The following is a 23,537-nucleotide window of genomic DNA, read 5'->3' on the forward strand; positions in this document are numbered from 1 at the left end:
AGTAAAAACCAAACCAGATTTGTGTATTCTCAGGCCAGCTCGCACTCCCTCCGGTACCACACACCCTGTTTGCTCTGCCCGGCTTGGGAGGGACATCACCTGTGCTCCAACCTACAGCAACCTTCAGACCCACAACACTAAAGTGATGAAAACTGACAATGCAATTTACTTTGCCTTAATGAGCCTGAGACACTGGTAGGAACAATCTCTCCCAACACCCAGTTTTCAGTGATGATGTTTACAACGTGCAGCTTGGAGGGGCTCTCCCGTGGCCTGGAACATGTGCTGAAAGCCAAACCTTAACAGTTAAGAGGTGGAGTTGGGGTTTGTTTTTTTTCTGCTTTTTGAAAACAATGTTTTAGAGCTGAGTTGTATTAAAATAAAAACTGTATTTCCACACACATCCAAGTGTTAAAAGCCCTCTCAAAAGAGCAACAATCGACAGCAAAAAAAAAACCCAACCCCACCCAACAGTAATTCCCTGTAGCAGTTGTGTTCTGTGGTGATGCCCAAAGCTGGGCAGAATCTCATCTGGTGGTTTATCAGAGAGTGGAAAGCGTAACGAAAAGGACTGCAAACCTGAACTTCTGTTCAGCAAACTGTTCCATTCCTGTCTGCAGAGCTTCCTTTGGGATCATTTCCTTTGGGTCAAGTTCAGACTGATGTTTCTTCAAGTGGCTTATGTGTACTTTTTAGGTACTGTTTTTAACTAAGTCTGGTTTTAGAGTAAGTTCAAGTTCAGAAGTCTTTTGAGTACCTTAAAACAATGAATGTGATAGAGAAATGTTTGCTGAGCCAGCAGTGATGGCAGAGCCTGCCCTCCCGCAGAGCAAGTTATGACTTCAGATCTGCTCCTGGGTGCTGCCCACTTTGTACCAAGAACAGCTAAAGTTGGTAAGTCCAGAGCCCTTTAGTTCCATAAAATAACCCTTAATCTCTTCTTTAAAAAGGCACAAATCCATCTTTCCCCCCTGAAAGGAAGGCAGCTCATTTTAGAAGAGGAGTTCCAGCTTCCCTGGCTGAACCAACCAGTTGGTAAAACCTATTTTTATATGCTGAAAGATGGAGATTTCAAAGAACACTATTTATTGCTATCTTTGTCCTGAAAGTATAAAAATAATTAGTTCTCAGAATGGATTTCACTGTGGAATAGAGATGATTTTTAAGTGTAGGGTGGAAGGGAATCCCAAGTCATCTCCCTGCAGGGACATGGGGAAGTTAGCGAGGAGCCTTCCCTTGGGGGAGTGAGCTACACACAGGGCAGTTTTAGCAGTGTTTTCCCCTTGGAAGTGTTGGTGATGGAAATACTGGAAATAGGGTGGAATTTCCAGCAAAATCTTCCTGGCACTGGCAAATGAAGTGTTACTAAATCTGCCAGGCTCTGTGCTGAGCAGCAGGAGAGCGAAGAGGGAAGCCTCATTATAGCAAGCAAGGGAGTTCCATGATACTTCTCCTTAACACCACCTAGTCACAGTCCACCCTATGTGAAACTTTTTCACACTAGGATCATTAAATCTTGGCAAATTAATTGCCAGCCTTCCAAAACCAAGGGTCTGACACTAAACCTTTACCATTACCCAAACTGTGCTTCGTGCCCTTTCTCGCTGGCAAGCTTCATTCAGGGTGAAGGCACTCAAAAAATTCAATGTCTGTGGTATCGGCCAGAGCAAAGTCCAAGTGACCTCACCTGGATCCTCTGCCGGTGGGTTGGCTGTCTCTGTGTTTACTGGGGGTCACGGACACTCAGAGCTGGGGCTTTGGGGTCTAGAATGCCTGTGGAATGTTTGAGATGGACGTGGGCAAACCTGGACAGAAATCCATGGAAGGGGACACCGCAGGAGTCTAGAACCAAACCCTCGTCACCCTGCCCGCCTCCACCTCGTGTGAGGGCAAACCCCCTTGGAACTGCCCGTGTGCTCTCTTCGGTTTGGCTTGTAAGTCAGCAAGGAACAGCATTGGTAGTGAAGCAGAGAGCCAATCCTGTGTGTTTGCAAAGTGCAGATTAACAGCTTCTCCTGGGACATAACTTTTTCCACTTTAGGAACGAAGGAAAACTCCTGCTCCCACTTGAGCCATTTCTTTTACTTCGGTCAACTCTAGTATTACAACTTGTGCATGTAACTTTATAAATATTTTAAATAGTTTTGTAAATATTTAATATTTCAGCTAATTTGATTTTGAACTGTAAATGTCCAAGTATTCTGGTATTGGGGGTTTTTATGTTTTATTATACTTTGTTAAAAGTAAAAATTGTACATTTTTAGAATGTTTTTATCTGAGTAAATTTAATGTAATGGGGGGGGGAGGGGGAAATAAAGAGTTAAACACAGTCCCTTGCTGTTGTTTGAGGTTGGTTTGGGGTGGGTTTTGGTTTTCCCATTTCAAGGGACTTCCATCTGTGTGTGGGCTCCTCCAGCTTGGCAGTTAGCAGCAACTTGGGGTTCTTTGAATTGCTTTTATTACTTTTGCTGTCTCTCCAGCCCACAGACCTCAGCTCGTGAATCACAGCTCCTCTCTTCGGCTCTGCTCCCAGCTGCCCTGAGAGGGTTTGTGCTTGTTGCCCCCCCCACCCCTTGTGTAGGTCTGTGCTGACCACAGAGGAGGAGGCCACAGGTAAGCAAAAGGAATCACCAGCTCACTGCCTCCTTAAATCTTCTGTGGCTGGTGCCTGAGGTTGTTCCTGAGGATCAGAGTCCCACTTGTGAGAGCAGAGTCCAGTTTTCAAGAGCACTGGGATGCTGTGAGAGGTTGGTGGAGCAGGAGCAGGCTGGATGTTAGGAAGAAGATTAGGTTGGATGTTAGAAGAAGCTCTATACAGAGAGCCCAGAGGAATGGGCTGCCTGGGGAGGTGGTGGAGTCACCATCATTGGAGGTGTTCAGGAGGAGACTTGATGGGGTGCTTGGTGCCATGGGTTAGTTGTTTAGGTGGGTTGGATTGGTTGATGGGTTGGACACGATGATCTTGAAGGTCTCTTCCAACCTGGTTTATTCTATTCTAAAATGGGGATGGAATTACAGAATGACAGACTGGTTTGGGTTGGGAGAGACCACCTAGTCCAACCCCCCTGCAGTGAGCAGGGACACCTGCAGCTAGAGAAGGTTGTTCAAAGCCCCAACCAACCTCACCTGGAATGGTTCCAGGGATGGAGGTCTATCACCTCTCTGGGCAGCCTGTGTAAAAAGTGTCTTCCTTCTATCCAGTCTAAATCTCCCTCTTTGAGTTTAAAACCATCACCCCTTGTCCTGTCACAACAGGCCCTGCTATAAAATCAGTGCCCATCATTCTTTTCAGCCCTTTAAGCACTGAAAGGCCACAAGACCTTCTCCAGGCTGAACTCCAAAAAACCCATCCACGTGCAGGCACACCCAGAGCCATAAACAGCTAGGGACTGTTTTAGGGGAACAATCACACCCAAAATTCCACCTGGAAGCTGGTAGCTCCCTCTCCACATTGTTAATGATGCTCAGTCTCAGAGGGTTCAGCACAGGGTCTATTTGTTGTCAGGAGGGCCTGGCTCACCACCTTTGGCAGGTGGAGCAGCCCTCTGTTGTCCTTCCCTGCAGAGACTGGGTTTAAGGAAGCTGTCCAGAAAGAACCACACAAGCCATGATGAAGTTGGGATGTAATCCATCCATATCAGCACTGTATTAATCTTAAAAAAGCAACATTTGTACAGGAATAATCAGTCAATCACGTTGTAATTACAAGTATGGTTGTCAGTTATGAGTTAAACAATGTCTTACACGAACAAAACTAAACAGAGAACAAGCTGCATTGTAAAACTTTACCTTGGGAAGTAAAAACACAGAGAACAATTAAAACAACAAAAAAAAACCCCAAAACCCAAACCAAAACAGGAAGGAAGCGTGAATGAGATGCATGCAAAGAGGTGCAGGTGGGTACAACTTGTACCCCTTGCTGAACTAGAGTGCCAGGATGCAGTAGTATTGCTTCTTTTCCCTCCCCCATAGTAAGTTAGCTTCCAGTAACAGATGTAGTTAGTTCACAGACACGCAATGTACACGAGTAACCTCATCCTGCTATGCTTCACAACGACTCTAGGGGAAAAACGCAGCTCCTACAGACACCTCTGCTCTGCAGGACAGCAGGAACACCCAGACCTTCCAGACCCCATGTGAGCAGCAGGAGACTTCAGTGATGGGAAACAAAAAAGAATCGTTTGTTCGTCAGCGCTCAACAACAGCTCCTGAACGCGAGCGGCGCCTCCCTGACCCTGCTGCGGTGGTCATGTGCAGAACAGCAGGCGGCGTGAGCTGGTAACCCCAGTGGTGGGGGTGGAGGTGTGTACAGCACAGCTGGAGGGCTCCAACGCACATGCCCAGCTGAGCAGACGGAGGTGGTGAGCCGTGTGGGCTCTGTTCACCTCTCGGACTGCATTAACCCACCTCTCAGACTGCATGAACCCACCTGGGTGCTGGCAGAGGGTCCCTCCACAACCTTCTCCCAGCAGCCAGGCAAGGGAACAGCAAACCTGCAGGCTAAGGGTAGGGGTGATGGTTTGGAAGCGAGCTCACAGGAACAACAGTGTTTTCACACAGGGGATGGAACTTCAGAGCAGACTGGAGTTTATTTCAGTGTCACCTGTCCAGGTGTGTATCTTTACAGTTGAACACTTCCTACAACTACAATAAAGCTGTGGTGTTTGGTATGAGTAGTTCAGAAACTGGCACCCTTGCTAAGTTTGTGGTGCCACAAATAAAAAACCAAAAAACAACCAGAGACAAAAAGAGTTGTACCCCTCACCCCAAGCCTTAACCCCCTGCAGCACTGACACGAGTCTCATCGGGCTGCAGGTGACAAAGCTCCCCTTTGGAACGTTTAGATACACTTGCTCTGGTGAGAAGCCTTCCCATTAGAGAAAGAACTCATCAATCTGTAAGGAATCAATGGGAGATTTATCCAGCAAACTGTCACCTGAAACACTTCAGCTCCTCCCTGGTGCCTGTTTGCTTGTTACAAGTCCAATCGAGCGTCCCTTTCTTTGCAACTGTCACATGCACAATCGGTTCCGTTCAGAGAGTCCAGAAATGCAAATGTGCCTGTGTGGGGTATTAACAGCAGGTGTCAAAGCTGGAGGTGCTGCTGGTCTGCACTGTTTAATAGTCACAAACAAGGCAAGGTAAGATGAGATGTCTGCTAAAGCAAGACTATGCTAAGGGACGGGGAGCGTAGGTGACATCCGTGCCTTTCCCTGGGGCGTGTGTGTGGGGCAGAGTGGGGGTGATGGCTGAGGGTAAACCCAAACCCTAGGCTAGAAGCAGCCTGCGTGTCTTAGGCGGAAGGTTGCGCTCCGAAGGTCTCCTGAGAGGCGTAGACCATGTAGAGGAAGCCGTCCTCGTCCTTCTCGCTCTCGTACACCTCGGATATGGGTGTGGAAACGCTCACCATGCTGTGTCCGTTCACCAGCAGGAAGAAGGCCTGGTTGGAGTTCAGCTGGAGGCGTCGCCTGTGGGGTGGGAGGTTGGGGGAAGGAGTTTCACAGTGATGACTCCACATTCCCACTCTCAGCAACAAAGGACAGATGGCCAAACCAAGTCCCCACCCAGAGCAGCCTGACTACCAAAGGTGGTGTTGGCTTCTCACCTCAACACTGTGTTAAATTCCCCTAAGCCCAGTCAGATGAACCCAGAGCCCTCCTTTCACTGGAAAATCTCTGCCTCAGAAAGCCATTAAACTAAAGGGGAAAAGAAGAGGTTTTCCTTGCCAGGACAATCCCTGCATAACCAGTGCAGAGGGTGCTGGTGGCCTCTAGGACCTTTGCCTTGCAGCTCAACAGCATCCCACTGGAAATGCAAACCCAGGCTGACCTTGAGAGACCTGTATGAAGATGGGGAGGGAGCTTCCATGTGAAGGCCCTGGACCTTTTAAAGTCACTTTGTCACCTGCCCTTGCCTGCCTGCATTTAAACTTTGGAGCATTTTGCCCTCCTCCTCCCTCCCAGGCTTCAACAGAATTCACAGACAGTATGGCACAGTAAACATCTAACTGCAGGGTTTCCCTTGGATCCTTCATTCTGTCTGGGGGGAAAGAGGTAAAAAAAGTGCCTAGTGGAAAGTGGATTTGCAGAGAGGAGTGCTCTTGCAATGTCATAAACCAAACAATCATAGAATCGTTTGGAAGGGACTTTAAAGATCTAGTTCCAGCCTACTGCCATAGGCAGGGACACCTCCCCCTAGACCAGGTTGCCCAAGACCCCATCCAACCTGGCTTTGAACACATCCAGGCTTGGAACCTCCACTTAAGCAAGAGGAACTCAGGTATGTGGAGGCATAGCCCAAGAATGAAGGAAAGGATGGCTCAGAAAAGCTGCTTGCTGCTTCCCCTGGCTGCTGAAGGGCAGCAGCAGCTGGGAACAAAGATTTTTTTTCACCTTCCAGCCCTGGAAAGGCACCCTTCCAAATCAAGCTCTAATGGCTCCTGGGACAGAAGGCTGAAGCATGGCATCCACTCTCCTAGGGTTGGGAGGAAGAGGCTTTGCTGTGCACAAGAGGAACTGGCTGAGGACCAAGATAGCTCATACCAAGAGACCTATTAAGAGCAAGCTTAAAAGGGACAGGTGAGGAAAATCCTTCAGTTTGCTGTTAACCTTTTTGCCCAGAGCCTTTAATGTTCATGACAAATTCTGGTGGACTTAAACTATCTGGTTCCTGCTTCCAAAACTCTGTCTCCCTTTCTTGTTTGGGCAAGAGCTGGGATTTGCTTGGGACAGACAGTCTTTGTACAAGCCTTGGAGGCAGGGCATTGTTTGGGCACGTGGGACTGCACTCAGTTTTTATTGGCCTCCCCAAACCAGCTCCCTGCTGCCCCGTGACCAACAAAGAGCAAACTCTGGTTTGTTGCTAACTTCTGAGTTTACCACTTGAGAGCTCTTGCTAATCAGATAGTCCTCCCAAGCCAGCAATGCACTTCTAGCAGAATTTCTGACCACAGTTTTTCACCACCCAATTTCCACTCCGTGGCTACTTCCCCTTTGCCTTTTCTTGCAAACAAAGCCTGAGCACCAGAGCGGTGCAGGACTCAAAGTCTCGGTCTGTGGGACAAGAAGACACTGGTCTGAATGTGGGTTTTCAGGCTTCACTGAGAGAAACCTCATTTCATGATCAAAGGATGCCAACCTCAGCCCAGAGCAACAGCTCAGAGCTCCAGCTGTGAGCCTAAACTCCCTCTCAGTGGGTGGGAAGAGGCAAACACTCCAGGGAGGACTCCCAGGCAGAACATGGAGCAGCTATCCTGAAATAGCTAAGCAGGAAGCACTGGAGCCCTGGGCCAGAAGCACCGCATTAGTGAGGGATTCATGGCCTCAGACTCCCTCCTACACCTCTGGGAACCAGCTATTTCTCCTGAAGGCAGACTAACACCTCAGAGGGCAGGCTAAGCCCTTGTCAAGTTTGGCTTTTTCATTCCAGCAAAACCAGCAAAAAAGCAGCTGCTCGTGGATTTGTCCCAGTGATGACACCAGTTTTCCATTTAAAGAGCTCCCAAATGCACAGACCAGTTGGGAAATGAACCAAGAATCAGAGCCCTGAGCTGATGCCTCTCAGCAGATGACATGACACTACCTGATGATTTTGATGAGCTCGCTCATGTTGACGTGATCCGGCACCAGGAACTTGGTCTTATCCAAAACTGGAAGCTGCTTCTCTCCCTTGTACCTTTCAATGATCACCTAAGGAGAAGCACAGACAGAAAGGAGGTGATGTGAAGGGCAGAAACAGTGCCTGGTGATCTCCCCCCTCCATTTGAAGCCAGCATTTACCTTCAACTCCATTTCCCCTCCCTTTGTGACCCCAGTCACTCAAACCTGGAAAGAAACAATCGCAATAATCCTCCCGAGCTCCTCTTGTTCTGTTGGCAAGGATCTCTGCACAAGGAGGTAACAAACAGGATCTACCAGCACACATCCACAGCTTCAGTCCACTTTTGGAACAGTTCCTTTGCTGGAATCATGTAATTTGGCACTGCATTACCCAGCAACAAGGAAACCCAAGAAAAGCTACAGCACACCTCCCTGTAGCACGTTGCAGTGGCTGACTTAGAGGCCTGGGCTGCTACCAGTCTGCAAACACAAGCAGTTTTCAAGCAGAATTTCTCCAGCTTCAGGCCATCTCTTTCTAAGAACTACAGCTCTACACCAGGATGCTGCTCCATTCACCTCCTGTGGCTACTCTAATGCATGAGGAAAAGCTGCTTTTCATAGAACCCTAGACTGGTTTGGGTTGGAAGGGACTTTTCAAGGTCATCTAGTCCAACCCCCCCTGCAGTCAGCAGGGACATCTGCGACTGAAGCAAGTTCCTTAAAGCCCCAAACAACCTGACCTAAAATGGTTCCAGGGATGGGGCATCTCCCACCTCTCTGGGCAACCTGGGCCAGTGTCTCACCCCCCCCTCAGTGTAAACAATTTCTTCCTTCTCTCCAGTCCTTTACTTTAAACCATCACCCCTTGACAACAGGCCCTGCTAGGAAATCTGTCCCCACTTTTCTTCTCAGCCCCATTAAGTACTGAAAGGCCACAAGAAGATCTCCCTGGAGCCTTCTCTTCTCTAAGCTGGACAACCCCAACTCTTTCAGCCTGCCCTCACAGTCAGAGGGGTTTGAGCCCTTGGACCATTGTTGTGGCCTCTAGCCCTGCTGTGCCAGACTCATGTCCCTCCTGTGCCTGTGGCTCCAGAGCTGGACCCAGCACTGGTGGGGTCTCAGTAGAGAGAAGCAGAGGGGCAGAATCCTCTCCCTCCCTCTGCTGCCCAGGAACAGCCCAGGACATGGCTGGGTCTGGCCTGTAAGTGCACAGTGCTGGCTCATGTCCAGCTTTTCACCCACAAGCAGCCCCAACTCCTCCCCAGGGCTACTCTCAATCCCTTCACCCCCAGCCTGGTTTGATACTGGGGGTGCCCTGACCCATGTGCAGAACTTTGCACTTGGCCTTCCTGCACTTTATGAGGCCCACACAGTCCCACTTCTTAAGCCTATCCAGTTTCCTCTGGATGGATCCTGTCCCTCAGGCATGCCAACTGCACCACTCAGCCTCAAAGGAGACAACTTCCTCCTCCTTCAACCCAAGCCATGCTTCGGAAACCAGTCATTCTGTCAGGATTGTTATGCAGTAGCTACTTAAGTGGGGAGGAAACAGCAGATTGGCCCATTTCAGGAGCACCCTGCCCAGCAACAGTATAGTTCCTGCTTTTAAGAAGTGATCTCAGAGTTGGTGTGCTCCTGTTTCCACAGCCACGTGGGGTTTGTTGTTTTTAAACCAACGGTAGCTACGTGACACCATCCACTTGGATCGCTTCCACGCTCACGGGATCTGCCTCTGTTGATATTCAAAAGCTGCACAGGTGAAGAGATACCATGGCCTGAAACTGGAGAGTTTCTAGTGAAAACTGCTTGAGCCCATTTAATTACAGCAGAGGAAGGCTCCCTACAGCAGTTTAAATAAACACTGGCCCACGCTGGAAGGAGAACGCTGGTTTTAAAGAGGCAGAGCGTAACTAGTAGGTAATCTTTCCACCAGCAAAATGAGAGATGCTGACAGCATAGGAGGGATTCAGCATCCAGCATGACACTGCCATCTTCTCTCATCCAGAACTGCTAATGATAATAATGAGGCAGCAGCCCTAGCTAGGATATGGACAGGCAACCACAGCGAGCCTCCAGGGATCCCAGCAAGCCTCTGCCAGAGCTGCTGGGAGTCTGCCTCACTGCATTTTCAGCAAGCTGCTGAGGTACCCCTGAGTTTCTGCTAGTAATAAAAATGTCCATGGGTGCCTTCAAATGAGAGCTTTGCCATAAATCAATGGCTTTCAATCCGTGGCCACAGAGCTCAGGGACAACAGCTAAGTGATGTGTGGAAGGTGTGTAAAATGGATTTGCTGGGTAAGAGCCTTTTGGGAACGCTGAAAGGTCAGAAAAATCTCTGCTGTAAAATATTACTGGTTCCCACACCCCACAGCACCATAAACAACAGCTGCTGCTTGAGGTGAAGTGGTTTGAAGTTAATCTGGAAACCTTTCGGTTTCTATTTGAGGTGCAGCTTCTGTTCATGAACTCACACTGCGACCCCAGATACTTTGCCAGCACTTTGTTCACAGCAGAATTTCCCCTCACAGGGACCCTCAGCTCTCATCACTGAGAGCCAGAAGGTGAGGCATCCAATTAAATTGTCTTTTCCATACCCTAAGATCTTCTGAGACCTTCCCTGTTCCATCAAATGGCCATAAGGATGGCTGTATTTACTGCTCAGTGCAGTGACAGCCATCACGCAAAGCCCACCAGCAACAGGACACAATCCTGCCTGTTCCTTCCTAGGATGCTTTGCTTTGCGTTTGCAACCTCCAGGATGCCATAAATAACAGAAAATAAACACTTGGGCAGCGTTTGGAACTGACCACCTAAAGAAAACTGACAAGGTGAGGGCTGATCTGCTCTCTGAGGTGAGCTGGAGAGGGTTGACAGCCAAGCAGCACCTCTGGAGACCTCAAGCACAGGCCTGTTTCCTGGAAAGCAAGTGTGATCCTGATCCTTAGCATGGATCAGGGATGAAGCCATGCCTGCCTCTACAGCACTGTGCATTCTTGGGTAGTCCCTGCAGACTTGGAGAAGAAAAACGCCGAGATGAGAAGAGCAAAACAGTCAGGAGAATCTCAGAGCTCAGCCAAGGTGTAGTTTCCCTGGAAGTTCCAACATGCAACTTCTGTAGACAGGAAACTCCATGTCACCCAGTCCCCAGCTAGCACCTTGCTCTGCCACACTGGCTGCTGGTTACCAGCTTCAGAATGTTTCTGAAATTCAGGTTTAATCACCCTGAGTGGCCAGATTTGAATTTGGTCTCATCAGCACAGCTGTGTTACAAGGTTCTAACTACTGAGAAGAACATGAGACCGCCTTGTGCTGCTAAGAGACATGCTTCAAGACCAGACTTGGTAGAGTTAGATAGTGGCTGGACTCAATGATCTTCTTGCAGGTCTTTTCCAACCAAAAGGATTTTATGAGACTGGGAGTTGAAGTGAAAAGAAGCAGACTCACAGGTATTTTAGTCGGGTGCTGCTCTCGAATCAGTCGTACATCTTCCACTCTTTGCTCTGCAAGAGACAAGAAAACAGCCTGTTCAAACATCCACTCTTACTGCTGTTATTGCCTCCTTTCTCCACCACTGAAGAGAGGGGGCAAAGGCAAAGTCAAGCAAAGCAGTTTCCAAAGGGGACAGCGCTGTCACAAGTGAAACCTCTCCTGTGACAGCTGATAGCTCCGTTCTTTAACCCAAGGTGACACGCGCTGCCTGCGACTCCTAGAAAGCGCCAAAGGAGAGCGCGTCCACCCCCCGCACCTCCTTTTCTGCCCCCTAAAGCAGGCGTTTCATCTCACAAATTTACAGCATCAAATTACACCACCCAAGTTCGTGACTAAATATCCTGTCCTATTTCTGCACCGTCCCAGAAGAGGAAGTTGTCAACAATTACTTGTGACCAAAGAGCAGCCGAAGCCTGGCAGCGTCAGCTTACGCCGTGCGTTCCAGCGTTACTGAATTACAGCTTTCTGTTTTGATTATGCTGCACCCATTGTTGCAGAAGCTGGTGGCAGCTCCTTGGGCACCCAGACATTTCACTGCTCTCCATGCCAGTGTGGAGGATAAAGTTCAGCTCTCTTCAGACGTAAATATTAATAGCACAGATATTATAAACCCAGGCTGAAGTACGGGTCCGAGCCAAAGTAAACAGGCGCAGTTGCTTTGAGCGGCGGTTGCGTCTGCGTACACCCCGCCTGCTTTCAGAGTCAGTGAACTCAATTTTAACCTCTTCAGTTCTTTTCAGCGAGCCAAGGCTTGCCACACCATCTCCACCTTATAAACACCTCTCAGAGAGAACACTTAGTACTGCATCACGGCTTTAGCCGGCACCTGCCTAAGGAAAGAGAGGTGCTGCTCGTGGGAGAGGAAGAGCTTTGATCCGCAGCCGGCAGCCCAACTCGTTGCTCGTATGTTAATGCCCAGGACACACGACCTATCCCATCACTCAGCAGTAACGTCACTCAGCTCCCCATTAGTCCAGTTCCCACACATAAAACACATCCCTGTGCCTTCCTCTGAGCCCAGCAAGGAAATGCAACTCACGTGAATCACGCTTTTAAGCTGGAGGTGAATCAAGCAGAACTAAGGCAAGGAGTATGCAAAGCCTTCACCTGACTGCCAAGACTGAGAACCTGAAAGCCACCCTGCTTCACAGCCTAAGCCACGCTCTCCCCAACCAGCACTAACACTTCAAGGGCAGAGATACCAGCTCATTAAAATACTTTTTAAGATTAACCAGAAGCCCCAGAGATACGGGGAGTGAATGAGACCAGCCATCAACACAGCAAGCACAGAGAGGCTCGACCAAGTTTCCCAACAGGTTTGTTCACAGCAGTGTTATTGAGCAGAACTCCCTGGAGTGGGAGGAACATACACAGGACAAATCATTGATATTATTGTGCACGGCTGCTCAGAACCAGGCTTCAGTCAGCCACAGATAAACACTGCTCTCTGACGACATTAGTTGCAGTGGCAACTGCTTGGCTGCCATCCTAGCTGAACTTAATACCTGCGCTGGAGGCTGCTGACAGGCGAGGGGGTCAACAACAGTTTTGGAAGACTCCAAGGAAAGGGGCAGCTGAAACACAGAGCCAGCAGATCCAAATTCTCTCCGCTTTGAAAGCAGAGAACAGCTCATGTTTAACAGAACAACAAAGGCGAGGGTGGGGGCACCAGAAAGCTCCCTTAAGCAGCTTGACTTGAACCCAAAGGAAGAAGGGAAAGAAAATCTGGATCAGTTGCTTCCACCAATTCCATTTTACGTACAGGATTTTATAGTTCACACAGAAATAGGTTACGCTGCCAGTTCTTGTTACCCTCGGAGCGTTTCAGCCAACCTCACTGACACACATCAGCAGATACTGAGCTCTCCCCTTGCTTCGGTCCCATCCTAAGCCCAGAAAGAAGTGCTGGCACCGCTCTATCAAGGCTGTTTCTTCCAGAAAGAGACTAATCTCATTTCCCCAGCCATGGTTACACAGCTCTTTTTCGACGCCTTGCTAGTTTTCAATAACTACATGGAGGCAGGAAGCATACACCCCCAGCCCTCTCACAGCTCCCCGAGAACTCCTCACAGGTACCACAGTGCAAGTGGAGATCAGTTCTCCTGCCAGCAGCACAGAAGCAGCCGGGCACTGAGCAGACATGTCTGAAGGGAAGAAAGGCAGGCCCAGCTCCTGGCACACAACGCCAAGTGATGTTTCCTGGCTCCTGGGAATTCTGCAGCCAATAATGGATGATGGGGATGATGAGATCTCCACATCTCAAACCCCTCTCCCATGTCAGCTCATCCAGCCGCGGCGCTGCCACCCACCTCCACCCCTCGCTCACCCCCACGGACACCCCAAAAACCACCCAGAACTTCCAGGCTCCCTCCGCGCAGGGAAGAGGCTTGGCCCGTTTTGCCGGAGCTGAACGGGGAAGAGAAGGCTGTGCCGGGGTTCGTTTCGATTACAGCCCCGAGCAGGCGCTGCCTCCCCGTCCGCCGCAGCTGCCGGGGACAGCCTGGCACCGCGGGCCCGGTGACCGGGGCAGGACCGACGGGCCCGCTCCGGCGGCGGGCACTGCTGTCCCTAAGAGCCGGACCCGGACCCGGACCCGGGATCTCCTAAGGAGATCTGCCCCCTCCCCGCCTCACCGATTCCCCCTCCCCAACCCCGGCAGGCAGGGGGAACAGTCGCCGGCCCTCCGTCGCCGCCCGCTCGCCGAGCGACGAGGCCCGGAGAGGGGCCAGGAGCAGCGGAGGGGCCCGCCAGCGACCCTGCGCCGCCGCGTCTCTTCCCGCGGAGCTCACCGAAAGTGCGGCGCTGCTTGAAGCTCTTCTCCGAGGGCATGGCGGCGGCTGCTCGGCCTCAGGCCCGGCGGCGGCTGTGCGCGGCGGAGGCGGACGATTCCGAGTGCCGGCGCCCGCCCCCCGCCGCCACCACCGGCGGCTCCACCGTCAGCTGACGACGCGCGTCACGGCGGGGCGGGCACCACCGCGGCGGCGCCGACATCTTGAGCGTGGCGGGGCGCGCGGGCGGCGGCGTCCTGCCGTGTCCTGCCTGGGGGACACGCGCGGCCGTGGCCGCCTCAGAGCACCCTGCTAGCGTCCGCCTCAGTGAAACGGCCACGGCCACCTCCGTGCCCTGCCAGCGTCCTTCAGTGACCCACGGCCACGCGTAGCTCAGCGCCCTGCCAGTGTCCGCCCTTGGTGATAGGTGTGATAGCTGCCTCGGAGTGCCCTGACATGCGCCTCTGGGGCAACACATGGCTATGGCCACCTCAGGGCTGCACCGCTGGTGCCCATCTTCAGTGACGCGAGGCCGTGGCCACCAGACGAGTGCCCTGCCAGCGTTCACCCCCGGTGAAAGGCAGCCATGGCCTACTCCAGTACCCAGCTAGTGTCTACCCTCAGTGACAGACAGCTGTGGCCTCCTCACGCGTGTCCAGCTGCTGTATGCTCTCTGTGAGCGACAGCCGTGCCTTCCTGAGTGTCTGCCATGTTCTTCCTTGACGACACATAGCCATGGCCGCCTCAGAGTGCCCTCCCAGTGGCCACCCTCAGCAGCGCATGGTGATGGCCACCTCTGTGTCCTGCCATGTTCCCCCTCAGCAACACACAGCCACATCCGTCTTTCCCCTCAACAACGTGCTCTTAAGTGACTTTGCCTGTGTGCAGAGGCGCAGGTTTGGGTGATTTTGCCTTCAGTTTGCCTCCAGCACGCGTAGACACAAGTATGGGGAGGCCGTGGCAACGTTTCTAGTAGGGGAACAAAGTTTCAGGAGCAGGTCTTCCAATTCACTTCCAAACCCACCACCCAGTTTCATGCCGTTTGTCAGGAGCTGATTAGATCGCAGACAATTCCAGTCACAAGCCAAGCTTGCTCGCCTTCATCCTGCAGATACCGTGTCGCCATTATAAATGCCCAACTGTTTCCTCCTTTAGCAGCTTTCTGACACAAGCTGTTGGCTGTAGACTTTCAGCTGCCTTTCTTTCTTTTCCCCTCACATATGTTCCCAGCACCTTGTTTTGAAATACAAGAACAAATTTGCAGCAATAGGACTACACAATCTTGTACAATCCAGCTTCTGTGGCTGAAAGGAAAGGGAGTTGTGGCAGTGTCCTTAGGAACATAGGGAGAAGGATGGTTTTCTGACCAGCTTAGACATTATCAAGATTTTTGCACCTTTTTTTGGGGCGTGGGGGGAGTAGATTGATGCATTGAAGTTAGGGTAATGCTGCACTCACATGCTGGAATGAGGGTTTGTTACCTAATTTTGTGATTCAGGGTCATATAGTTCCAGTGGCTGTATAATTGTAGGATGAGACCATTAAAAATGTGACTAACCAAAGGAAAGAAAAATAGCCCTAAGGTCTGTGAGTGCTCTACCCATCACGTCACTGTGCAGGGACAGCAGGTGACACATGTTGGATGGTCATTAGAAAGCTGATACTTCTGAAACTTAAATTAGCAAGCCCAAATGTCTGGTTTTACAGAATTTGTTCATATTTAAATAAGTGCCTTTTAAAAAACGTTTTCCAGGCTGAGGAAATCCCACCACCCTCTCAGAACTGTGGTACCTCAAGGGCTGCTGCAGGCTGTGTGGCTGCAGGCTGGAGGACAAGCTCTGGTGAAACCATGTGGTGTTGTTTTTAGGGTGTACAGGTGAGTCCTGGTGGCAGGGCTGGCAATACTGAGCTCGTGTGGTTTTCATCCACACTACCAACTGTTAGCAGGGCTGCATCTCAGGCTGAAAGCATCCATATGGTGCTTAGGAAGAGCCACAATCAGAGTATCTACTGACAGGCTGGGCTATCAACACGTTCCGCTCATGAATAATCTGCAGAGACTGTGAGAAGGAAAACTTAGATCTACATTGAGACTCGCTTGACCCTTCTCATCTCAGCCTTCGCCTGTGTCTGCATGTCGACAGCATAGACAGTTGGCGAGTCTGGAGCTGAGGAAGGTGTTAGGCACAGTTGGAACGACAGCATGGACATAGGCTTTGGGACCATCTTTGCCTAAGCGCAGTTCTCCATCCCTGGTGAGAAAATGCTGCTTTTGAAAGTGCTTTTGCTTCAAACTTAGTGACTGCACTGGAACAGAGCCCTTTAAAGATCGAGCCTGCAGAGCATTTTTATTCTGCTCTTAGAACACTTTACAAAAGCATTTAGTCTGAGGAGGAGAAGACTGAACTGAAAGGAGACATTATATCGTCTTCAAATATGCAGAAGGTTGCTGCAGAGCAGGAGGGAATTAAGTCTTCTCTGCATGCAGTGAGCCTAGGACAAGAAATAATGAGCTTACATCTTGGAAAAGGCAATAGAAATTAGATGCTGGGTTAAGAGTTGAATAGTAGAGCACCAAACAAATTGCCTAGGAAAGTGGTGGAATAGTCACCAGCAGATATTTTTACTTAACAAGGAATTAGTAAAACAACTCTGCTGAAGAGTTTAGGGAGAATTGCTCTTCTCTGAGGGAGAAGGATGGGGTAAATAATCTCTTACAATACCTGTCAACTCTAGTTTTTCATGAAGCAAAAGAGATGTGACTTGCCCGAATGTAGAAAGCAGGTTAGAGCACAAGCTGGGTTTGGATTCCAGCTCAGATCCTCGTGTCTGCACCCTACACAGCAAGATACCTTACGGCTCCAAAAGCGCCAGGTTTTCCCAACTGTTACATCTTCCACAAGGTTGTCTGGGCGTTTCTTTGTTCTCAAAAAGGCAGTATGAATGGTGACTCCAAACCCTAGCTGATATTTACAGCATTTCCCTGGGGAAAAACTCCCACTTTTCCTATTTTTTCCCCCCCCATATGAGCTGCCTCACAACAAAGCGATTGTATTTCACAATCAGAATTACAAACCATCCCCTTATTTCTCTGCTGCAACAGTGCTGAAAAGGCTTTTTACAGTGAATAGAAAGAGCTGTTCCTCTGCAGTGCTACACCCTTGCTGGAAGACAGCACTTCAGTGTCTAGGGCTATTAGCTCAGCAGCTGTCAGCAGTATTAAATTCGCCAGAAAGCTGGAGAGAAAGCCCCTATAAAATAAAAGAGAGTGTGTGCTGAGAGTGAGTTACCTTTAAATCTCAGTAGAGATACCTTCCCGTGGTTATTTTCATGCAAAATGTTCTTATTGATCCCTCTCTCAGCTACAGAAAATGTGGGCCTTGGCTTTTTTAACACAGTGTGCAGCCATTACCCAGATTTCCAGGCAGAATCATAGTGTAGTGAATTGTTTGCCATGCCTTCAAATAACTCTTTGGAGAAGTTTCAATCTTAAACTTGCCTTAATGTGGTGCACAAATCCCCAGATTTCTAATTTCTCCGTGAAAGCCACCTTCTGAGCTAGGAAAGCTTTAGCAAGAGGTGATGAGAAGGACAAAATCTCTCTCTTTTTTGGGGGATATAAAAGAGTAATTTGAGAACAGTGAAACTAAACCCATTTTCTCTGGGAGGGTTTCCTCAGTGGTGTAATGGCAGATGAAGCTGTTAGCGTTCCCTCAGTGGGGATGCTAACACTGTGTCTCCTCTATCTGGTCACCTATTTCATGAAACTCGTGGAACAGAACCATTTCAAGATTATTAGATACTTTTCTGGATGTTAAATCTGAGCTAACACAGATACATGTGCATTGTCATCACAAAAAACATCATTTCCTTGGAATGTTGGGCTAAAAGCTCATTGCAGCCTCACTGAGAGAAGCGTTACCCCAGACATCACTGTGCTGTAACCCTGACATCAGCTACTGCTGTTCCACCAAACATTTCTTGGCTTCAGGATCAAGCTTTAAGTGGGAGCCATTGGTTTTACAAGGAAATAGAGTGAACCAGTTGATGTAAGCAGAAATAACTGATGTTTATGCACTACCTTTCACTCAAAAGGATCCATAACCTCTTGGCAGGCAGTAATGACAGTGTGAGCCCGGGAGGCGTAGCAGGGAAATGGTAGAATAATGCAGTGTGCTGCAAAGTTCACCACTGATTTGTGACATTGCTAGGATTTAAGCAATTCCAGTCATATTCAAATATTAACTGAACACTGTGTAGCCTGTGGCTTCAGCAAACCCCCTCTTTATTTACATCAGAAGAAACAGAGGCACAGGGAGGTTCCAGTGAGCTGCCTATAATTGCACAACCATTGCTCAGCAGCCAAGCCAGTAATAGCATCTCAAACACCTGACTGTCTGTCCCATGATCTGTCCTGGACAGGATAATGCTTCTGCAAACTGAGCTGCCAGAGGTGTTGGGCAGAATGAAACTGGCCAGGCTGGGCTGTGGCCAAAGCTGAAGTGACACCTGCTTCTAGTAGAAGTGCTGTCAAGTCTTGGGTGACCCCAAGCACTCATGACCTGACCACAGCTAATCATCATATCAACTCATGGCAAGGTCAGTATGTTGAAGAAAGACCATAACCTCTTTCATAATCCACCCCCAGGCTCCCCAGTGAGGTGGTTGAATCCCCATCCCTGGAAGGGTTTAATAGCTGCAGAGATGTGGTCCTGAGGGACGTGGTTTAGCACCAGACTTGGTAGAGTTAGATAATGGTTGGACTTGGTGATCTCAAAAGTCTTTTCCAACCAAAATAATTCTATGATTCTATAAAGAAAGGGCACAGAGCTGAGCTCTAAAGCAGAAGGATGCAAAACACTTCCTGAGTCATCAGCAGCCTTTTCTGCAGTGCTCTGGATTTTCCCCAAAGAGCCCAGTCTGTCCACTTTATCCTGAAAAATGCAGTGAGGCCAGTGTCCAGACAGAAAGGAAGGAGGTGGGAAACGCTAAAATCGAGGTGAGAAGAGCTATTTTCCACCTTAAAATAGGGCAGAAGGGATATTTGAGATGAAAATACATACATCACAAAAGCCATAGCAAAATGCTTTGGCCTTGTTGTTGAAATATTCTCTCTTCAAAGTGTCCTGCCTCTGAGGATGCTTATTACAAAGCAGAAATCACACTGCAGGCTTATGCCAAAAACCCATGCTGCACACACTTTGTGTGGCAAACAGGGCTTGCAAAGAGGGTTTGTTCATCTGTCTCGGCCTGCCTTGCCATACTTCTCTGTCCCTCTTGCCAAATGGAAGATAAATAATTCTCTCCTAACTGTTCAGGTTGTAATTGGCTGGATTTGCCATCAGCTGGCTCATCCCCGCTCCAAGGCTGGGAAGGCATAAACACTTCCAGGATTATAGAAAATGAGGACACTGACTTTGGGAGGGATCCAAAGCCCTTTAGAGTGAGTGCGAAGACTAATTGACTATAGCGAGAGCTGCATCAGCTCCTTAATTGCTGAAGGGAAATGGAACAATAACATTTCCCCTTTTGGTATGTCCTTTTTTTGAAGAGCCCTGTGGTAATGGCTCCAAGCTGCCCATCTGAAGCTGCAAGACTGGAAAGCTCTGGGCTATTACTGTGGTAATGTTTACAGAGAAGGATGCTCAGACACTTGGTAGCGCCACAGAGGATGGGAGATGATGATGACACACTTTTACTGGTTCCCCTATAAAAGCTGGTAGATTCAGATAATGGATTCAGAGGAGAAAGGAGAGAGGAGAAAAATACAGTTTTGTAGTATGATGAAATCCAGCTCTGGGGCTTCCAGTGTAAGAAAGAGATGGATCTGCTCACGAGGGTCCAGAGGAGGCCACAATGATGATCAGTGGGCTGGAGCACTTCTGCTGTGAGGGCAGGCTGAGAGAGTTGGGGTTGTTCAGCCTGGAGAAGACTCCAGCAAGACCTTCTTGTGGCCTTTCAGTACTTAAAGGGGGCTTACAGGAAAGATAAGAAGGGACTTTTATCAGGGACTGTAGTGATAGGATGAGGGACAATGGTTTTAAACTGAAAGAGGTGAGATTTTGGTTAGGTATTGAGAATAAATAATTTACTGTGAGAGTGGTGAGGCACTGGCCCAGCTTGCCCAGAGAAGCTGTGGATGCTCCATCCATGGAGACATTCAAGTTCAGGTTGGAGAGGGCTCTGAGCCACCTGCTCTCTGCCCCTGCCTATGGCAGGGTGGTTGGACTAGTTAAGGTCTCTTTCTCCCCAAACCAATCTATGCTATCAGAGTGGTAAACGCTGTAGTTGTAAGTTGAATTCAGTTATAAGCACTCTGTTCTGCACCAGCTCTCCATCTTCTGAGCCTCAAGGAGCTTCACAGTTCCCAGCCCTCAGACTCTGCTTGTAATTATTGTGTAATGCTCCACAAGAACAGCACTGTGGAAACCTTCTCTGTCTGGGTCTTGAAACTTGGAGTGAAGACAGTGACTGTTTCTCATCTCTGCTCCATGAGAAGAGGAAATGCAGTCACCCCAAGCAAGGAGAGCCCACAGGGCTTGTCACATTGTCTCTGACTTTGGCTTCAGTCCCTGCCAGGTGACATCAATGCAGCGTGGAGGTGGGCACTGCCTTTCAGCCCAACAGGCTTTTTTCCCTTCTTCTTAACCTGGAGGAAAAGGGTGTGGAGTGATGGAGCTCCATGGGAATTGGTATGGATTTATGATGGGCTGTCCTGCCTTCCACTGGGCTGGACTGGAAAGAGGGTCAGTGGGCCATGGGGAAATTCTGATCACTGAGGGATCAGAGCAAGACATGGTGGCTCAGCATCCATGAAGCCAAGGCTGTGGGATAAGGATATAGGGATCAGAGGGTGAGAAGGTTGTAGGGTGATTAGGAACAGCAGGAGCATTAAAAGGAAAAGAAGAAAGTCCAGATAAAAATAGAAAACAAAAAAAGAGGGAAAAGCATGTGTATGCTGAAGACTGCCGAGTTACTGCTTGGGGCAATGTCACCAAGGACTTCTCTTTCATTCACACAAAAATCCTTTGCATCAGTACTTTCCCTGTCCTCTCCATGAATCCATCAGTTCCTAAACAAACAAATGTGACAAGACCTTCTAGGGCTGTGTCAGAAACTTGTGATGTAATGTGGGAGAAAGACCATGTGATGCAATGCAGGTGGAAAACAGCTACAGACGTATTTCCAAACAGCTGATGCTGGGTTTAGGTGACTCATTGCCCACGTGCCTCATTTTAGATGCTTGGAGGAGCTCTTCTGAAGTTAATCAGAACTGTGGGCACTAAATGTGTCCATCACTGAAGTTCCAAAGATTAGCACACTATTAAAAATGAAATCCTTGCATGCAGGCAGTGTTGGAGGAAGGAATGCAGCAGGTCAGGCTGTAAGAAGCCAGGTGTTTACTCATGGTGTAAGCAGTTCTGGTCATACCACAAGCTTCACGGCCTGGACTCATCACCTGACCGTTTTGTATGCATGGCCATCCAAATCCTTGGAAATCAGGATGTTGTCCCACTAACAACATGAGTTACCCACTAGACTCTTGGCAAAATCCTTAGGCTGCCCAGCACAACCTAAATATCTCCTCTTGTCTGGTGGGACTGATGCCCAAAGGTCTGTTACTCCTCCATTTTCTGCCTGTTGCTTGCACTGCAGGTGAGTGTCCTCCCTGCAGTGATTCTGGTGGGTGAGATTTGGGGACTTTCTGCATCAATTGAATGTCTGTTTTCCTGTCTTCTTCCGATGTAGGTATTTGTCACTTAATTGTAATGGTGATTATTGCCTTGAGACCTTCACTGTCCATTAGGATCTGGCATCACAAGGGACCCTCTTCTGGATGAATGTATGGAGTTCCTGTCACTGAAGACATCCCAGGTGAGCAGCAACTCTTCACAGCATAGAAGCAAACCAGGTTTGCCTTAGTTATTTTATTTATGTGGGAGTAACTTGATTTTCATGTGGGCATATTGTCAAAGCCCTCATAATCCGTTCCCAGACAGCAGAGCTGGACAAGGTTTTGGACAAGAATATTGAGGAACTCTGAAGGATGTTTGAGAACACCTAAGGATGTTAAAGAACCCTGAGGGATGTTGAGGAACCCTAAAAGGCCCTTTCAGGATTGCAGGTGTTTTGCACACTATGGGAAAGAGAAGCCATTTGGGGGGAAGGAAAAAAACCCAAAAGAGTTAGGTCTGTCTTGGAGAAAACAATGGGAAATGAATAAATTTGGGGGGAAAAAAATCAAACTCAAAACAGGTCTCTGCTGCATGAAAGGAACCATTTATGTAGAAATGCAGGAAGCTCCTCAAGGCACAGGCAAGACCAGCGCATGCCTCTGCCGGTGGAGTGGCCACAAGGACAGTGCCCTGCGCTTGGGTTGTCGAGGAGCCTCGTTAGCGCAGTAGGTAGCGCGTCAGTCTCATAATCTGAAGGTCGTGAGTTCGATCCTCACACGGGGCAAGAGTGGTTTCCTCCTTTTTTTCCGCCGGGCAGCCAGAGGCTTCCCGTAGAAACGGAGCTATGCTGTTTTTTAAATCGAATTTCAACGCTGAGCTGGAGAGGGTTGCGTGGAGCAGGGCAGGGGAGCTATTTCGATCTCCACCAGCCTGGCAGCGTGCTGCAGCCATAGCCCGTTACCGGCCACTGCCCCCCTCCTCCAGTCGCTCAGGCCCCCGGAGCACTAGGGGGCGCGCTAGGAAGTATAGCTGCCGCGGAAAGCCGTGTGCAGGGGCGCGGTGAGGGGCTTGGAGCGGCGCTGGTTGGCGGCGCCGCGCTGGTGGGCGGGCCCGGAGGCTCTGCGCTCAGCTGCGCGCCGCCCCGGCGGGCAGAGCGGCCCCGGCCATGGCGGTGTGCGCGCGCCTCTGCGGGGTGGGCCCGGCCCGCGGCTGCCGCCGGCGCGGGGCGGCTCGGGAGCAGCGCCGCGGGGCAGCCGGCGACAGCGAGCCCGACACCGACACTGACCCCGAGGAGGCCGGCGGCGGTGTCACGGAGGATGACGAGGTGGCGGAGCGCATCGAAGGCGGGCGGCCCGCGCCGCACCCCGCCGAGGCCGGCCCGGCCGGCCGGGCCCCGTTGTCTCTCCTGGAGCTGCCTCCCGAACTCCTGGTCCAAATCTTCGGCTCCTTGCCCGGTACCGACCTGCCCAGCCTGGCCCGCGTCTGCACCACCTTCCGCCGCATCCTCCGCACCGACACGATCTGGCGGCGGCGCTGCCGCGAAGGTACCGCCAGCCCCGAGCTGGGGGCCGGGGGGTGCTCCGAGGGGGTGGCCCCGGGGCCTGCAGGGAGGGTCCCGGAGGTTGCAGAGGTGGAGAGATGGGAGCGGAGGTGCGAGGTCTGGGTCCTGAGCATGCAGGAGGAACCGGAGCGTGCGGGGAGGTGATGGGGTGAGGAGGAGGGGGAGTGAGGGTCCTGAAGGGGCTCGGAAAGGGGATGGTGTGGGGGGCCTGGTTGGTGCAGGGGGGAGCTGGGGCATGAAGGGTTGCGAGTTAGGAGATCATGAGGGGTGCATGCAGGGCTGCATGTGTAGAGAATGGAGAAGAGGGCGTATACTGGGTCCGCTGGGGTGCGGTCCCGTCTTGGTGTCCCTTTCTGGAAAGGGGGTGACGTACGAGCAGCCCCCATCAAAGGGCACCAAACTGAGGTGGCAGCTGGAGGGAAGGTGCGGGACCGGGTCTTGGGGT

At 50.3% G+C, this 23,537-nt stretch overlaps 2 protein-coding genes and 1 non-coding gene across 4 annotated transcripts in view; 2 read left to right on the top strand and 1 right to left on the bottom strand.

Moving 5' to 3' along the window:
• Positions 1-3,611: 3,611 nt before the first annotated feature.
• MAP1LC3B (microtubule associated protein 1 light chain 3 beta) lies at positions 3,612-14,015 on the bottom strand. The gene is made up of 4 exons (XM_068150812.1): positions 13,877-14,015; positions 11,043-11,098; positions 7,582-7,688; positions 3,612-5,468 (listed from the first exon to the last, which is right to left on the bottom strand). Exons 1-4 carry the CDS (start codon positions 13,914-13,916, stop codon positions 5,294-5,296), a joined length of 378 nt encoding a protein of 125 aa, XP_068006913.1. The 5' UTR covers positions 13,917-14,015; the 3' UTR covers positions 3,612-5,293.
• Positions 14,016-22,242: 8,227 nt separating this feature from the next.
• TRNAM-CAU (transfer RNA methionine (anticodon CAU)) lies at positions 22,243-22,315 on the top strand. Its single transcript has one exon. It is a non-coding gene; the product is annotated as a tRNA-Met (tRNA).
• A 381-nt stretch (positions 22,316-22,696) lies between these two features.
• FBXO31 (F-box protein 31) overlaps positions 22,697-23,537 on the top strand; it is a 31,753-nt gene continuing 30,912 nt past the window's right edge. For both annotated transcript variants that reach the window (XM_068150813.1, XM_068150814.1), the window contains exon 1: positions 22,697-23,075. In XM_068150813.1, coding sequence (XP_068006914.1) covers positions 22,697-23,075 — 379 coding nt within the window. The remainder of the gene's footprint in view (positions 23,076-23,537) is intronic.

Source organism: Melanerpes formicivorus, unplaced genomic scaffold (assembly GCF_026170545.1).
Source record: "Melanerpes formicivorus ecotype bairdi unplaced genomic scaffold, bMelFor1.0.p_v2 SCAF_20, whole genome shotgun sequence".
Lineage (NCBI taxonomy): Eukaryota > Metazoa > Chordata > Aves > Piciformes > Picidae > Melanerpes > Melanerpes formicivorus.

What these genes read in the sequence shown, in the direction of transcription:
- MAP1LC3B (XM_068150812.1), bottom strand. Translation starts at nt 13,916, where the DNA reads ATGCCCTCGGAGAAGAGCTTCAAGCAGCGCCGCACTTTCG. An exon ending in CAAGCAGCGCCGCACTTTCG is followed by an intron (nt 11,099 to 13,876) that starts GTGAGCTCCGCG and finishes TGTCTCTTGCAG; the next exon opens with AGCAAAGAGTGGAAGATGTA. An exon ending in GAGCTCATCAAAATCATCAG is followed by an intron (nt 5,469 to 7,581) that starts GTAGTGTCATGT and finishes CCCACCCCACAG; the next exon opens with GCGACGCCTCCAGCTGAACT.